General features: G+C 44.6%; 1 protein-coding gene across 10 annotated transcripts in view; it reads left to right on the top strand.

Annotated features, from left to right (window-relative positions):
* The window catches only part of EPB41L3 (erythrocyte membrane protein band 4.1 like 3), a 137,801-nt gene that overhangs the window by 98,578 nt on the left and 21,300 nt on the right, over positions 1-17,923 (top strand). For 9 of the 10 annotated variants that reach the window (XM_018039677.1, XM_018039679.1, XM_018039678.1 and 6 more), the window contains exons 10-12: positions 4,617-4,714; positions 5,712-5,887; positions 10,264-10,484. In XM_018039677.1, the coding sequence (XP_017895166.1) occupies positions 4,617-4,714; positions 5,712-5,887; positions 10,264-10,484 (495 nt within the window). The remainder of the gene's footprint in view (positions 1-4,616; positions 4,715-5,711; positions 5,888-10,263; positions 10,485-17,923) is intronic. The other variant, XM_018039683.1, reaches the window with a different exon arrangement.

The raw sequence follows: 17,923 nt of genomic DNA, 5'->3' as shown, positions 1-17,923 counted from the left end.
TTTGTGATCCCATGGACTGCAGCATACCAGGCTCCTCTGCCCTCCACTGTCTCTTGAAGTTTGCTCAAGTTCATGTCCAGTGATGCCATCATGTCCGATGATGCCATCTAACCATCTTATCCTCTGCCACACCCTTTTGCCTTCAGTCTTTCCCAGCATCAGGGTCTTTTCCACATAATATATAGTAAATATCTGCTATTATCGCATAACGGATAATATATATGTCCAATTTCTAATTAAAATAGTTAATATAATGGAAGTAATCCAAGCCCTGATTTCAGCTCATCTAGTCTCTACATTTTCTGGTAGAGTATAGAATTACCTCCTGCCTTCAAAATCAACTTCTCCACGGGTGGAAAATGCGATTTCGAGCATCACTATACGGAGTATAATGGTTACAATAGTTCATAATACTATACTGTATATTTGGAATTGCTGGTAGAATAGATCTTAGAAGTTCTCATCACAAGAAACCAAGATTGTAACTCTGTGTGGTGATGGGTAATTAATTTGCCTCATATGGTAGTCATTTCACAAAATGTACAAACATCAAAACATTATGTTGTACATCCGAAGCTAATATAACGTTATGTATCAGTTTCGTTCTCAAAAGTTTAAAGAATCAGACTATAAAGCAGACAATCGTGTTTAATGTAAATGTAGAGTCAAACTTTTATATGAAGACTGAAATAATCTACAAGTTTTTCATACAAATACATGAAATTAAAGTCATTTTTTATATTTCCTTAAGACTGCATGTTATGACCAAGATATATTTGATTTATGGAGCATTTATTAAGTGAGAATCTTTTATTGCCAAGAACTGTGTTGGGCCAGCTTCCCAGGTGGTGCTAGAGGCAAAGAACACGCCTGCCAGTGCGGGAGGCGTAAGAGACTCTGGTTTGATCCCTGGGTCAGGAAGATCCCCTGGAAGAGAGCACGGCAACCCACTCTAGTATTCTTGCCTAGAGCATCCCTCGGACAGAGGAGCCTGGTGGGCTACATTCCAAAGGGTTGCAAAGAGTCAGACACTACTGAAGCGTGAATATTCACAACCCTGAATATTCATTGGAAGGACTGATGCTGAAGCTGAAGCTCCAATACTTTGGCCACCTGATGCAAAAAGCCAACGCATGGGAAAAGACCCTGATGCTGGGAAAGATTGAGGGCAGGAGGAGAAGGGGATGACAGAGATGACTGGATGGCATCATCGACTCAATGGACTCGAGATTGAGCAAACTCTGGGAGATGGTGGAGGACAGGGAAGCCTGGTGTGCTGCAGTCCATGGGATTGCAAAGAGTGGGACACAACTGAGTGACTGAACAACAACTGTGTTGGGCATTGAGAGTAGAAAGATAAATGTGACCTTGTTCCTGTCCTGTTAGGGAGTTTCTGTTTCACAGAGAAACAGACTGAGACAGTTGGAATCACAGAGTCATGATCCAAGTGTGATGATATTCCATAGACTAGGAGTGAGTGTAGTGAGGGGCCAGAAGGGCAAGTCTGAGCAGTGCATCTGGGGACCGCCATGAGCCTTGGGAGCTTTAAACTGGGATGTGACATACTCGGTGGATATTTTGGGATGAGATTCAGCGACTTAGTAATGTGATGTGATGGGACCTAAACTAGGGCGGAGGCTGTGGGAATAGACTGGAAAGAGCACATTTGAGAGAGAGAGGTTTCAGAGGCAGAGGCCGTGGTCCTGCAGACAGGATGCAGGAAGGATCGAAGGAAGAAAGAAGAGAGTCCAGGAAAATCAGAGGGCTTTGGGTTTGCATGAGCGAGGTTGATGGCGATGATATTATTAGATAAGAAAGAAAAGTAGGAAGAATTTCAGAAAAAAAAAATTGACATTTCTTTGCAACAGAGTTTTGGGTGATGGTGATCCTTGCATAGTAAGAAAGAAAAGATTTGAAGAGTGTCATCAACTGTATAATACATTTTATTCAAGGCCTTAGGCCTGGAAGAAATTACCAAAGAACAAGTAATTCTTGTTCAATGAGGACAAGCTGGGGAAAGACCCTAAAACAAAAATTATGGGTAGTGCCACTTTTTCTTGGCCTTTTTAGCTAAGATCAAGTGTAGTATAGGGACTTCCCTGGAGGCTCAGTGGTAAAGAATCTGTCTGCTAACGCAGGAGATGCAAGAGACACGGGTTCGATCCCTGAGTGAGGAAGATCCCCTGAAGAAGGGCGTGGCAACCCACTCCAGTATTCTTGCCTGGAGAATCCCATGGAGAGAGGAGCCTGGTTGGCTACAGTCCATGGGGTTGCAAAGAATCAGACACAGCTGAACAGCGGAGCGTGCGTGCACATGCATGCGTGCGCACACACACACACCACTTTTTAAGGGAGGGGTTGGCCGAAGGGGACCAGAGGCAGATGAAGAAAAGCATCCAGAGAAGAAAAGACTAGCCAGAAACAGTCATGGCTAATACATAAGGATGATGAGATGCAGTGACTGTGGTTCACCAGCAGTGCCAAATGGGGCAGAGGAGCCTCTCGGATGGGAACTGAGAAAAGTGGGTTGAACTTGACAGGCAGGTCCTGTCGTGACAGTAAAAGCTCAGAAAGGAGTGAAGACCTGGCAGATGGCAGCCAGGTGAGAAGTGGACTACAGCGGCTTCTCCTCCTGCCCCTCAGCCCTGATCCTGGCTCTGCAGAAACAAGCTCAGAGAACGTCCTCCCCACCCTCACTTTTTACAACCATGTTTATAGGCTGAGAAGAAAGGATGAGAAGGAATTACTGGTGACAAAAAGGCTCCAAAGAAGTTGAAAGAAATGAATCCAAAGCCCGGAGAAAGATAAACACTCAGAAAGTGCCGGTCCTCTCTCATCCTTGTGCTGAGGAGACTCTTCCTGTAAAACCCCCGCCCTCAGCATTGCAGTGTGTGGTCCTTCAGCATAGCGTGTGGTCCGTGTGAGATGCAGGATGAACACGTGGAAGGTGGTTTAGTCGAGGTCCCTGGTCCTCTGGTCTGTCGGTTGACTGGGTCCACTGGGTGGGGTGAGTTCCATGACCACCCCGTGACCATCAGAGGGAAGGAGAATTTGGGGAAAGCAACTGCATTTACAGTCACCCGTGATGTTCTCCCCATCTCCCCTACCTACCCAGTCCCACTCAACGAACAAGGAAGAGAGGTCCAGCATAAAGAAAGCTCACATGCCTTGCATAGGACCCCTCCCTTGGTTCTTTGCCACATAATTTCCTTTTGCTGCTGATTATACCAGTAGTCTGGTGGGTTTGAGCTCTTTGGGGAAGGCTTTACTGTTTAAGATGATTGCCCTCTGGTGGCCTGATGGATCCTGTCTTCAGAAAAATTTTTTTAAATCATTGAGTATCTGCCATAATAATATGAAAATCTGTTACTCAGGAAATTAGCTATTTCACTTTGGAGTGAGTGTCATCTCAAGTCTACATGCTGAAAAATATGAAAATACGTTCTCCCAATCCTTGATCTTATGCAGTCAGGCCTTCTTATCCCAAGGTTCTGCATCTGTGGATGCAACCAATCATGGATCAGAAATATTCAGGGAAAAAGATCCCAGAAAATTCTGAAAAACTAAACATTTGAATTTGTTGCAACTGTTTCCATAGCATTTTACATTGTACTTAAATTCTTTCCCTAGCATTTACATTGTGTTAGGCATTATAAGTGATCTAGAGATGATTTAAAGTCTGTGGGAGAGTTGTGTGTGTTATATGCATATACTAGGCTAGTCTGTGTGAGAAACGTGAGCATTGATGGGTTTTGTTATCCAGGGCGGCCTGGAACCCATCCCCTTGGATCTTGAAGGACAAGTGTAGATAGTGTTGAGATGTTAGCATCTAACATGGTAATCCATGTTGTTGTTGTTGTTCAGTCACTCAGTCGTGTCTCTTTGAAACCCCATGAACTGCAGCACACCAGGCTTCCCTGTCCTTCACTATCTCCCAGAGCTTGCTCAAACTCATGTCCATTGAGTCAGTGATGCCATCCAACCATCTCATCCTCTGTCACCCCCTGCTCCTCCTACCCTCAGTCTTTCCCAGCATCAGGATCCTTTCCAATGAGTCATCTCCTCGCATCAGATAGCCAGAGTATTAGAGCTTCAGCTTCAGTATCAGTCCTTCCAATAAACAAATAAAATCAGCAATATGTATCATCGAATACATAGAATATATGCATATGTCTAGACCAGATACAAGGAGAGAATGTCATCCTGAGGGTGCTGTAGACTCTAAATGTTTTATTCATTTCTGTGTGTTCCAGCTGACGTCATGAAGTCAGAGAGAAACCATGAAAATTAGGCTTAAAAGATCAGGACAAATTGGTCTCTGGAAGGAATACAGATTCTCTCCTTTTCTGCATTTAGTTTTCATAAGATTAATCCTTGTGCATGCAACATTTACTACATGCATAGTGTGGTTGTCTGTACCTGCAGTGTTTTGAGATTGATATAAGAAGACTTTTTTTAGGGAATGAATGTGTGTAGCATGAAATCTGTGTATAGCAGTTGATTTAGGGAGTAGAGAAAAATTTATGGGTGGTATTTTTATTTTGTATGTTATTTGCTCTCATGTTATTTATGACTCCAAACTTCACTCTGCTCTCCAATATTTCTTTAAAATTTAGTTTGAACAATTTGAAAGTACCATCGGGTTTAAGCTGCCAAACCATCGAGCCGCCAAGCGTTTATGGAAAGTATGTGTAGAACACCATACATTTTTCAGGTGGGTGGAAATCACTTTGGTTTTGTCCTAAGGAAGTAGGGTGATTGGAATCACCTTACTGAAAAAGGTGGTTAGAAAGAAGAACACGGCAGCAAAATTCTTTCTATCGTTCAGGTTTGTTGCCATCAGATGCCTTAATAAATCCTAAAGATCTTCTGACTAAATTTGAAGGGTTTTCCTTCAGCTGTCTTATAGTTACCTGACTTATCACTCCCTTTCTTATCTTTAGTGGCTTTCCCGATTTTTATAGGATGTCTATTTCAGATGACCAGTCCATTCCTTGCTATTGCAATAACTTTTCAATACCCTCAGCTCCTCTGTTTACACCCAGTAAAGCTGTCAGATTTGTGTCTACAAAATAACAAATTATCACCGTTCACCAATACCACCTACTTAATTGCTCACTGGGTTTGTAGAACCACAGACCCTCCAGTTCCATGGGATGGTCAAGTTCACCTAATCCCGACTCCACCCCCATAACATGTCTACAGCATCCCTTGTTGATACTGTGTAAATTGACTTTTTTCCTTGCAAAATCAGATTCATTGAATTGCAGGTTGGCTGTTAAGCCTGTGGTGCACAGAGCACTTTTTACCTTTCAGAACAGAGTAAGAAATTAGCATTCTTGGGGCTTCCCTGGTGGCTCAGTGTTAAAGAATCCTCCTGCCAATGCAGGAGACACAATTTTGATCCCTGCTGCAGGAGGATCTCACTTACCACAGAGCAAATGCACTGAGCCCATGCAGCACCACTGTTGAACCTGTGCTCTAGAAGCTGGTAACCAACTGCTGAAGCCTGGGTGTCCTAGAGCCCATAAGAAGCCACCGCAACGAGAAGCCCGTGCACTGCACCTAGAGAGTAGCCCCCTCTCCCCGCAACTAGACAGAACCCCACACAGCAAGGATAACCCAGCACAGCCAAAATAAATAAAAATAAGTTAGCATTCCTAATACTTAGCTTAACCATCTTTCCGATGCTTCTCCTTGAATCTCTGTAGACTGTTGTTACCAGAAGCGCCTCCAAAGAAGTTCCTCACCTTGGGTTCCAAGTTCCGTTACAGTGGCCGGACACAGGCCCAGACCAGAAGAGCCAGCGCGCTGATAGATCGTCCAGCCCCGTACTTCGAGCGCTCGTCCAGCAAACGTTATACCATGTCACGCAGCTTGGATGGAGGTAGGCACCGCTCGTAAGGACTGCTAGTGGCCACCAAGTAGTGTGAGACCATCATGGGCCTTTCTTTGATGGACATCGTTGCTCTGGGATAGTATGGGATGAAAAGCACTTGTTGGTCTTCGACCAAATGGAAAATTTTAACTAACCCCTAACCTCAAAAAAACTTGAGGGACTTCTGCTGGCAATCCAGTGGTTAAGATTTTATGCTTCTACACAGCAGGCACAGATTCGATCCTAGTCAGGGAACTAAGTTCCCACATGCCACATGGCATGGGCCAAAAACAAAGGTGCCTATGTGAGTCTGGTGTCTGCTGTGCTATGCTTAGTCACTCAGTCGTGTCTGACTCTTTGCAACCCCATGGACTGGAGTCCCCTGTACTCCTCTGTCCATGGAGGATTCTCCAGGCAAGAATACTGGAGTGGGTTGCCATGCCCTCCTCCAGGGCATCTTCCCAACCCAGGCATCAAACCCAGGTCTCCCACATTGCAGGCAGATTCTTTACTGTCTGAGCCACCAGAGAAGCCATGGTAGGTTTATGTAAAATCACACAAAAGAATGGTACTTGGAGAATGAGTCAGCTTTCGTAAGCTGGCACCCTGAATTTGGAGAAAGATGCTCTTATTCTTCAATATAGGAATCACATACTTATACATCATTTGCTTCTCTCGCCAGCAGATCTTAAATGATTATCAAGTTTATTTTAGATCATTTGGTTTAGAAAGAAAACTGCATTAAATGTATCTCTTGTTCTTTTAGAAAAGTCAGCAGGGAAATGTGACTTTTATCTGTCAGTGAATAATAGCTTATAGGAAGGGTGACATTCAAATAACAGTGAACGGCTCCAAGTGACCTCCTCCTGGTTTATATTAATCACTCCAGCATATGGGCTGGGAGGGTGGCTGTAAATGCTCTCCACCTTTAAGTCAGGTGTGTGAGTATGGTGGGGAGAGAATCACTCAATCACTTAAGCAACATTTTTAAGGCATAGAGGGGAGTCTTTAGCAAGTTTCTGCGTCGTGGGGCAGTTTTCTGTGGCCATGTAGAGTTACACACTGGTGTGCTTTTCTGCTCTAAGACGTGGCAGCTGAACTTAGAATATCTGTATCCTCAGAAGTGAGATCCAAAAAAAAAAAAAAAAGAAGTGAGATCCACAGAGGAGAGGCCGAATATAATTGCTGTGCCGCGTACAGTGTTTTGTGTCAGGGAGTTGAGTATCCACAGCTTTTAGTTGTCCTCGGAGGTCCTGGAACCATCCCCTCCAGACTCCACAGGATGACTGTGAGGCTTGACTTAGGCTCCAGGCCTCTGTCTCCTAACCCAGAGCTCCTGAGATATGTTATAGGGACCTTGTCCTGGACACATACAAAGTGATGTTTCTAGAAGCATGAGTGTATGATTTTAATAATAAGCAAAAGCATAAATAGAATCACAAGTTATTATTACAGATGCCTGGGATCACCTCCCCCTTGACCTTCTCTGCCTTCAGCTCACTATAAAGTCTCAGTCCTTCCTTCCCTTTCACCAACCCCTGATGTGGCTGTTAGGGTGACATACTCCCCGGATTTCTTGACTTAAAAGGCTATATTGCATTGATGTTGTTAGAAATCCTGATTCTGACTGCAGAAGAAGATACAAATATGAATGAAGTGAGATAAAGAATCCTATAATGCTTTATCTGAATATATCAGTCCATGGAATTCTCCAGGCCAGAATTCTAGAGTGGGTAGCCTTTCCCTTCTCCAGGGGATCATCCCAACCCAGGGATCGAACCCAGGTCTCCTGCATGGCAGGTGGATTCTTTACCAGCTGAGCCACAAAAAGAAAGCCCAAGAATACTAGAGTGGATAGCCTATCCCTTCTCCAGCAGATTTTCCCAACCCAGGAATCAAACCAGGGTCTCCTGCATTGCAAGCGGATTCTTAGGATTCTTTACCAACTGAGCTATCAGGAAGCCCAACAACATGAAGTCTTAATTTATAACTCTTAATTCTTGGCTCCATCCGCTGAAGGGGCTAAGAAGCCATGATATCCAGCAGTACTGAACACACTAAGTGCCTACATCTTACTTTCCCAGTGTGTCCCCTGCCCTTGCCACCGTGTTCTGAGCTTATGCTTATGTGGATAGAGAGAAAGTTAGAAAAATATATACCAACAAGTTTGCAGTGACAGTGGAAGAAGGAGGGTGGGCAGTGAGCAGACTGAAGAAAAGAAGAGAAAGTCTGTGTAAATTGACTTGCTGCCATGACCAAGGGCTCCTTTTGCAGTTTGCAGATTCTAATGACGTAAATGAAAACAATACACATAAAATGAAAAAAGACTATATTTTCCCAATGGAGTACTTTATAAAAAGTTTATAGAGGGAGTCAAACCTGTGTTATTAGTGCTCTATTCTTCTTATAAGTTCTGTTAGTGAAGTGGGAAGAATGCTCACCTGGTGTAGATAAACCCAGACCCGCGTCCAGTACCGTTCCCTGTACGGCAGTGGGTGAGTGGCTGACCGTCTCCAGGTCCCAGGTTTAGGCGCCGTCTGTAAGGTGGCATCATGGCCACCTCTGGCAGGGCTGTCGCAAAGAGTGAATAAGATGCTGGTGAAAGCGGTCTTATTCCAGATGAGATCCTGAGACCTCCGCAGGTACGTTGAGGGTCATTCTTCAGGCTCTTGTGAGCGGGCCTAGGAAGGTCAGTTACCTTTCCCTACCTTCTAGAAGAGTGTTCCATTTTTAGACTCTCCGAGAACCAAGCTTTCGGGAAACACTGTTTACTAGGACTGTTTGAAGCTGAATTAAGTTCTTTGAAAGTTCACATTTGCAGTGGCACCTTTTCTCTGTATCGTCTCATCTGCTCTTCTTTAAAGCCTCTGGGTAAACTGGTGTGTGTTCTTTAAGTCAGTGCTGGAGGAGCTCATGTAGAATCACAGCTTCTTCCCCTGAATGTCCTTCACGTGGTTCTGTGATGTGAACCCAAGGGGACACATTTGCTGTGAATGCTGTTTTTCCTTGTGACCCTCTGTGCAATGGTGATTGCTGAGAAGACAGAAGCCAAGCGTGAAACCAATGTACTAATTCCGTGCTGTGTCTCTCTCTCTCCCCCTGCCCAAAAGTGACGCTAGTATGTGTTGTCTCACTCTCTGGGGTCCTGCCGGTTCTCGCATGTTTTCTGTGCTGCTGTGTGGGGGACCATGGCTGCATGTTGCAATAGCTACTGCTTTTTGCAAGGTTGCATCTTCCATGAGAAGAGCCTAACAAGCCTTTTTAGGATACTGTGTCTCATACAAGCTTTTTTGTCACTGGATGGAGATGCAAAATATCTTAGTGAAGGTATTTTAGTGAAATGGTTTACTATTCAAAGGATTTCAGAGTTTTTTTCCTAACGTTTATGTCTTAAACTCCCAAAAATATGAAAGCGGATTAAATTTTTCCTGTGATTTGAAAAGCAGCCTTTCTAAATTTTAGTAAATGTTATGGTACCTAAACCCTAAAAGAATGAGTAACAAATTTAAAAAATTTAACTAAATCAGGTATCTCTTTCACTAAGACATTTTAGCTGGGAGGAAAGGCTGGATCTTACATCTCTTACGTTTGCATGCTTTGCAGTTGCACGAGTTTCGTTAGCAATGTTTGACTTCCTTTCCCCAAATACCAGAGATGAATGAATGGACGCACATTATGGCAGTCTTTTTAAAACTCGGTAAAAATTAAACCATTTCTGCACTTCAGTTGAGCAGAGTTGCCATCCGAATTGTATCATCTCTGCTGAGATGGCTACTTTTCAGTATAACTTAGGTAGCTTTTATATTATAGCAGAGAGAGACTTTTCAGCCACTAATAACAATAGTAGTAGTAGCAATGGTAATAACACTACAAAAGAAGTTCAGTGCTCCTCAGTGACTGGCACTTCCAAAGATGTGTTTAAAGTCAAGTGTAGTAGGGCAGTTGTCTGTCTGCTGTTAGTTGTGGAACTTGGCTCTGAGTGCCGCTGCCCAGCTGGTTTACTCTGTGGGTAAGAGGCTCAGCAGTCACTCAGTGCTCCCCTCTTCCCACTCACATCCACCCTCACACACATCCTTACCAGAGAGCCTATGCGTGGATGAACACTGTGCTGGTGGCTTCAAGAGATGAGCATTGAAATCACGCTTAGACGCAGTTACAGGTGACAGAAGTATGACACTGTGGTGTTGCTTAGATGAGAGTACCTGCAAGGCTGATGTGTCTTTTGAAGAGAAACCTGGTGCTTTATGGGGGTGTTTTTGTGGTTTTTTTTGTTTTTTTTTTTTTTTTTTTGCCTTTTTTTTTTCCTGTAATAGGACAATGGGTGGCGTCCATCCTTCTGACTTAACTATCTCAGACTTTATTTCTCCAATTGTATCTGCTTTTAGCGTCAGTGAATGAAAACCATGAAATATACATGAAGGATTCTGTGTCCGCTGCAGAGGTTGGTACTGGCCAGTACATCACCACAAAGGGCATGTCTCAGACCAACTTGATCACCACTGTGACTCCGGAGAAAAAGGCCGAGGAGGAGCGGGACGAGGAGGAGGACAGACGGAAAAAGGCCGAGGAAACCACGCCGGTAGCTGCCGTCCGGCACGAGGGAAAGGTACATCTCCCCTCTGCCTCCCAGGGCTCCTGCAGATTCTAAAGAACTCCTGAATGGTGCTGAGAATGTGAAGCCGGAATGCGTGCATAAGACTTAGGCTGCCTCATAGCTCAGCGTTAGTCACATTCATACTATCAGTCTTTATTATTTCTTCTGTCCACAGTTTTCCTCTGAAAGATCCCTTTTTAACTTTTTGAAACTTCTTGTTGAACGACTTAGGTGCTACGTAAGACTTTCAACAGCTGTCCTGTCTGTAGATCTTAAAAATACTTTTGGTGGCATATTAACCCATTTATTTGTGTTTGGGCTTACAATTCCTAATTGCCACTAAAGCTGTTTTCTTTGTTTCTGGCCCCATTCTCCTACCCAAGGGCTGTGTATTTTTCTAGACCTATAGTATTGACTTTGACATACTCTTGACTGCAAGTAACTGAGTGACCACAGCTTGCACATTCGTACACTGTTTTCTCTCTTAGTCTTTGATTTTAACCTCATCATCAAAGTAGCTAGTGGATATATTTTGGAAAAGGGTTAAGGCAGACTTCTCAGGGGAGGTGGAGGGTGAACTTGCCAGTCATTCCTCTAGGGTACTTGATTCGCTGAATTCGGTCACTTCATTTCATCTGAAATTCAATTTATTTTTTAAAAATAAACATTACGATTATTTCTGGAGCTCCAACACTACAAAGCAACTTTTTGAGAAAATGAAAGTCAAAAACACATGTAGATAGCATCCTTCTGGTTCCAGGTTATGTATCTTGCAAAGCAGTTCCCATAAAAGTCAAAAAACACAGTAGGTTTATATGTATTAATCATGGAAACCCAGGAATGTACAGGGAGAAAGGAAACCGCAGAATAAAAATACTGTATAACTTAGAGGTGATGCTAAAATTGGGGTAAATTTGACTCAAAAGTGCTCTTTTGCAGGTGGGCTCTTCAGATGTAGAGGCTGGGGTGGGAATTTCCCCTGGAGTCTGTAGAAAATACTTTTGGTAAGAATGTAACAGTGACTTCTGAACAGGCAGATTGGCAAACGTATCGTCATTCTGTTTATGACAGAACATCCCAGTAACCCAGTGCACATCCCTTTTCTTAGGGTAAGATTAACATATTTGCCAAACTCAAAAATAAAGACTGGACATAACAACAAGGATATCTGGCTCACTTTAGCTATGAAAATGTGCATTGTTTTGAATTTCATTTTCACACACCTCCTTTTCAGTTAAGATGGGTTTTAACTAGGTCTTAATCAGAAGATGATGACATACTTGAAAACCAGTGCGTCCCATGATTTTTGGAAGTTGCCCAGGCTAACATTCCACTTTCAGGGATGTGTAAATGATATGAAAGTATAAGTCGCAGTCGTGTCCAACTCTTTGTGACTCCATGGACTATAGCCCACCATGTTCCTCTGTCCATGGTATTTTCCAGGCAAGAATACTGGAGTGGGTTGCCATGCCCTCCTCCAGGGGATCTTCCTGATCCAGGGGTCGAACCCAGGTCCCCTGCATTAGCAGGCAGATTCTTTATCTTCTGAGCCACCAGGGAAGCCGAATAAGATGAAGTGTGCTATTAAAGTAAATGACTTGTCCTTTGCTCCTGAAATGATCCACTCCTACTTTATTGATTTTAAAAGATCAAGGATTTGTTTACGTGAGATGGAGCCCTAAGCCGGTGTCACTTGGTGCTGTTTGTGCCACTGGAGAATAGAAAGACAAAGGAGACTGTGGCTGTCAGAGTCAGAGCGCCGTGACCCAGAGAGGCTGGGGCCCAAAGCTCCTGCTGCAGCAGCTGCATGCTGCCTCCATCCCCCCACCCCTGCCACCGCAACGCTGTTTTTAAAAATCACTCCTTAAAAAAAAAAAAAATTAAAAACCCACTCTAATCAGCCATGTAAAAGATTAAGCCATAATTTCATTTTTCTCCATCTTCAAAAAGGAACACAGCACTCTTTTTATTTTTTTAACCAAAATGAAAGTGTGTTACTGAAAACAGTACTTAAACAACTGGTCTCTGATTCCTTTGAGAGTGTGTTTCCCCACAGATGATCACCACCGGTGACGGGGCAGCCTTCTGAGGGTGGACAGCAGTTCTTAACTTAATGCATTATCCTCAGTTCAATGAGATTTGTGCAGGGTCTTGTGTAAGATACAATGTTTAACATCAAATGTGAGTATTAGCAAAAGACATATTTGTCTGATATCAAAAAAGAGACACTTCTGCATTGTAGTAAGTCCATGCTGTCATTTTATTTGTGCCTTTTCTTACCCTCTGCCTCTGTATTTACCAAGTCAAGGTTGGATAACCGCCACAAAGCAAGCTGGGTAGTGTCCATGCTGTCAGGACACTAGGCAAAAACACACATGTGCGTATATTTATGTACACACACACACACACAGTGGAAGTGCGGTCATCTTCAGGCTCCAGGTGACCTTGTCTTGAACTCCTTGGTGGCAGCAGCCTCTACACTGGACCCCAGGTCCTGTTTGGCTTTTGCCTGCTTCCTCTCCCCTCACCCGCCACCCACCCTACCGCCTCGCTCAGCAGTCTCCCACCACCTGCAGAGAAAGCTGGCTGTGGTCACAGAGACCATGGGACCAGGGAGGGTGTGAAGAGCCTCACATGCCCACAGAACCCTGCACAGCCCTCCCTGGGAGCAAGTTCAGGGTGATGCTGGCCTAGATCTTCCTCTTAAGGACTCAAACCAGGCAGATGAAGCACACCACTCCTCTGCTAAGAAAATGCAGAAGACTGGGAAATTGTGTCTTTCTGTTACTTATGGATCACAAATAATACAAAGTGAACATTGATAAACCACATCACAAGAAAGCACAGTCTTTTTGGCTAGTTAGCTTATTGAAACCACTTCTTCAAGCTCCTCCGTGTACACCATGGGTAAATGGAGCCAGAGGAGGAGTTTTCAGAAGAGCCTCGGTTCTTCACGGAGACTTTGTGTTCCTACTGTGTTCACTATGGATTTCCCTGATGGGAACTGCTTACAGATAGGAATGGGGCCAGAAACTTCTTGATTTGGAAATCCACCTTGTTTTGGCTATCATTGAGTAACCAAGGAAAGGTGATGCTGGAGATTTTGCTTTAAAGGACTGCAAATTGGATTCACTGTCATTTTAATCCAGTTGAACCCTCACGACAGACCTAGTAGCCGGACATCAGGAGAAGTTATTGAAAGTCTTGGTTTTAAGTTATCAGAGTTATATTTTCTCAGCATCCTAACCATTCATGGAGTTGTTGGTCTAAACACAAGTTTTGAATCGTATGAAACATGTAGATATTGAGATTTCCCACAGATATCTTGCCCTCCAACCTTTTTTTAAAGCCTACCCTATGTTTGGCTTGAGGGTCTAATGGGGAAAACGATGCCCTTTGTGGGAGCATTGGCATGCACCTCGAATGCTTGAAGATTCATGAACGATCCCAGTACTGAAATTCTTGTTTTGACGATTTTATATCGGTACCCATAAGAAAATTAACTAATTGCAGTTTTCTTTTTGTCCTTTTGCACCTCTGTTCGCTGCTTTCTGTCTCTCTCGCTGTCCCTCACATCAGTCACCTGGGCTTGGCACCAACTCATGCCCCCCGCTCCCCCCATCAGCCCACCGTCCCCCTGCATCCCCCACAGGGCTCCGCAGGAGGTGTAAGGAGAACGGGCAGCCCCCGCAGGGGGTCGAGCTGGCCCGGGAACCCTGGTGCCAGCACGGGGAGCCCGCCTCGGACCCTGACGGCCGAGGGAAGCCGTGCCCAGGGGACCGTGATGTGGCTCTCGGCTACAAACCGCAGCCGGGCAGAGGGGCCACCCTGTTTTCCTTCTCCCTACAGCTCCCTGGGTCCTTCCCCTCTCTCCTGGATGACGATGGCTACCTGTCCTTCCCCAACCTGTCCGAGAGCGCCCTCCTGCCCCAGAGCCTGCAGCATTATCTCCCCATCCGCTCGCCCTCCCTCGTGCCCTGCTTCCTCTTCATCTTCTTCTTCCTGCTCTCCGCCTCCTTCTCAGTGCCCTATGCCCTCACTCTCTCCTTCCCTCTGGCTCTGTGCCTCTGCTACCTGGAGCCCAAGGCGGCCTCCTTGAGTGCCTCACTAGACAATGACCCGAGTGACAGTTCAGAGGAAGAGGTGTGTACCTCGGCATAGAACACACGTCCCTGTCATGTTTGGGGCTTCGGTCCGAAACACTTGGTAGACGGCTGCTGCGATAGTGGTCCTCCTTTCAGAGCCTCATTTACCGTCTGTGCCACTCCGTGCAGAGGTTTTGTGTGCCGGGGATGCACCCCCCCAGCCCCGGGGTTAGGCACAACACCATGTGGACGCAGCAGGCTAAGCCCGGCCAGAACCGTGCTGCCACCCACCGCCTCCTGCGAGTGGGAAAGGACTCAGCCACGAGGCAATCATACATAAATAACCCATTTGCTCTGTAGGAACTCAGGGGCAAATAAAAGGCTCTGTTTAGTTACCGTTCAGTAAAGGAAAGGACACAGAAGACAGATAAAGTAACTTTTCAGCTAGATGAGGTGAGGTACCAAAACGTGTCCTGATGCAGTGATGCTCTGTGCTGATACGCGCCCGGTAAAGGATGCCCCAGGTGCGGGGAAAGGGCACTGCCCTCGAGGGTGCATCACCACCAGGGTGGCTTTCCAAGGTTGTGAGCACCTCCCTCTCCTCCCTGGAGGTTCTGAAATGCCCCCACCACTCTTTGACGGTCATTGCCAGACTGTCCTTGTGACTCCCGGAGGAAAGTCCAATCCTGTGGTTGTGTTGAGTCAGAAAGACAGGCTGGAGCCATTTAAAACACCCAGTGACATTAGTCATTGGCAGGGTCAGAAACAGAAGCAGAAAGAGCTGAAGTTGAAAACAGTGGTTTTCAAACACAGTGGGGGAGAGACTCATTTTAGGTTTCTATACACCATAAAAATGGGCTGAAATTCCTTGAACACCAGCAATGCCAGATCAGGTACTGGGAGGCAAGCATGCTGTCAGGCCAGCGTGAGCCCCAGATCCACCCACATGGGGACAGTCTAGTAGGTAAGCCTCTGGGGCTGGCAGCCAGGAAAGGACTTGAGCCTTCCACCTCCGTACCTGAAAGCGGGCTGACCCCCATCCCTCATCCAAGCCACTGGGGGAGGTGACGTGGTAGCTGGTAGTTTTTCCTTTTAATTGCTCCGCTTCCCACCACTGCACTGACATGTGAACAGCCCAGCGGTTTCCCTTTGTGCGGCCTTCAATAGACGCCAGGGAAAAGCACAGAAGCTGCCAACAGGCCTCTGGCTGACACCCCTCCTCCCCCGCCCCCACCTACACCTGCCCCCAGCTCCTCCAGCAATTCTCTCCCTACAAAACAAGGGTTTTGTGGCAGGAGACAAACTCGATACACCTAGCAGTTTAAAAAAAAAAATCACAAAGCAGCACTTTAAAAAGGAAAGAAAGTCTATTCAGGTCTGTGCTCAGCTAGAATGATAATTCCAGCACACCTGTGAGTGTATAGCATTGCGAGGTGCGTAAGCATCTATATTTAGTGGTATTATGACCATTTCTTTGCAGCAGCAGGGAAAAAATGGTAATGATCTGAGAGATGTTCTAAAGAAAAGTTTAGTCTTTCAATTTGATATTGCCTAAGAACCCTTTGCAAGGTTCTTGGATCCTATATGACTTCGATCCAAATCTTATCTGTTATAGAACTATTTTCACACATGGAAAATATTTTAAGAGAAAAACCACTCTAAATCCTAGGCTTAAATATCTGTTTCTCACAGTAGAAGCATTATCAAACAATGTAGGTCTAAACGTATAGCCTTTTAAGAACACAGTATCTTCTACAGAAGCTGTTTGTACTATTAACTGGTTTCCAACCTGGACATCATCTATTCCTTTAGCAATGGAGTTAGTCATCCAGCTCACAGAAGGCAAAAAGATTGCCATTTTATGTTCTTCTGCATTGTTAAATAACTGAACTTCTATGTAGCCAACCACACAGATCTTGTGCCTAATCCAGGGTATACATCTTGTTGTAATCAGTGCATGAAAATTAATGTTCCACTTGGGCATGTCTGCGTTACATCAGCAAAACAAATCACAGCACTTAGTCCTCGCAAGCTGGTGGCAGCGTGGCTGGCGTGTCATAAACCCTCCTTGTTCCTGCACACCCCTGAGACCGTGAACCAGCTCTGGCCTCGGCAGCCTTCCCGGCCACCCATGACAGCCTCCTGCCACATGACCTCGTATTTGGCCATCTGTTCAGTGTCGCCTCTTAACCCCAAATGTTAAGAGCTATGTGCTCTGGTTCAAGCTGAGCTAGAATACTCAGATGTAGGTCATTCAGTTAAAAAAAAAAAAAAAATCTCACCATTTGTTGGCACGGCCTGTTTTCTTCCCTGGGCCTCAAGCACTTTGGCAGCAAAACCGGGTGACTTTGTAACATACAGTTCAGCTCTGTCACTTTCGTTTTGCAAAATCGCTAATGACTGGAACGCTTTTTAAATATTTTTACATCCCTGCTTACATTTGTCGCGTGTGGCCGTGGCTTCATTAGTCCCAGACCTTCTCAAGAGTGAAATCCAGTGTAGAGAGTTGTAATCCTTTCAAACTGTAGAGCAGTTGGCCAGTTTTTTCTTTTGTCCTTCTAGAATTTGGCTCAAATAAGGAGGGGCTGAATACTAAATCATCTCCATCTCTCAAAAGATACAAGATGAACCTAGTTCACCATAAATTGTGTGTCAACTTGTGAAGAATTTTTTGATGATGCCAAAAAAAGGAAATGGATTAAATCTGGAAGAAAAGATTGGTCACCTGATTTAACATTTTAAATTGTATAAACACATCATATGATAGTCGATGGTACACCACACACTTTGCAGTTTTACTTAGTCATGCTCAGTTGGTCAGTCCTGTCCAGCTCTTGGCAACCCCATGAACTGTAGCTCACCAGGCTCCTCTGTCCATGGGATTCTCCAGGCAAGAATAGTAGAGTGAGTTGCCATTTCCTGCTCCAAACAGTTGCTATAAAAGTTGTTTTATTCAGCCTTTATGACTTCAGTCTTTAACTGTTTATTGATCAGGTACTATGTTTGTTGAATGACTGACTGACTAGGTTCTAAGTAGAAATTTAAAGGAGTTTAAATGTGGCCTAAGCTACTATTTATTTGTGTATACCTAGGAAAAATAACAGTAATAATTGTGACACGTTGGGTTGGCCAAAAGGTTTGTTCAGATTTTTCCATAACATATTACAGAAAAACTCAAACAAACTTTTTGGCCAACCCAGTATTATATTCGTAGCAATATTTAAGATTTCATAGGCATTTTTAGCTCTGTGTGTGTCGGGTAATATATAAAGGCTTAGTATCAATTACCTGATACAGTTAGGGCTATTAATTTCCCCATTTTCCAAGAAGGAAGTGGGAATTAAAATATGAAACATTCACCTCATG

This window comes from Capra hircus, chromosome 24 (assembly GCF_001704415.2).
Source record: "Capra hircus breed San Clemente chromosome 24, ASM170441v1, whole genome shotgun sequence".
Taxonomy (NCBI): Eukaryota; Metazoa; Chordata; class Mammalia; order Artiodactyla; family Bovidae; genus Capra; species Capra hircus.
This window is presented reverse-complemented; position numbering and strand designations above follow the sequence as displayed.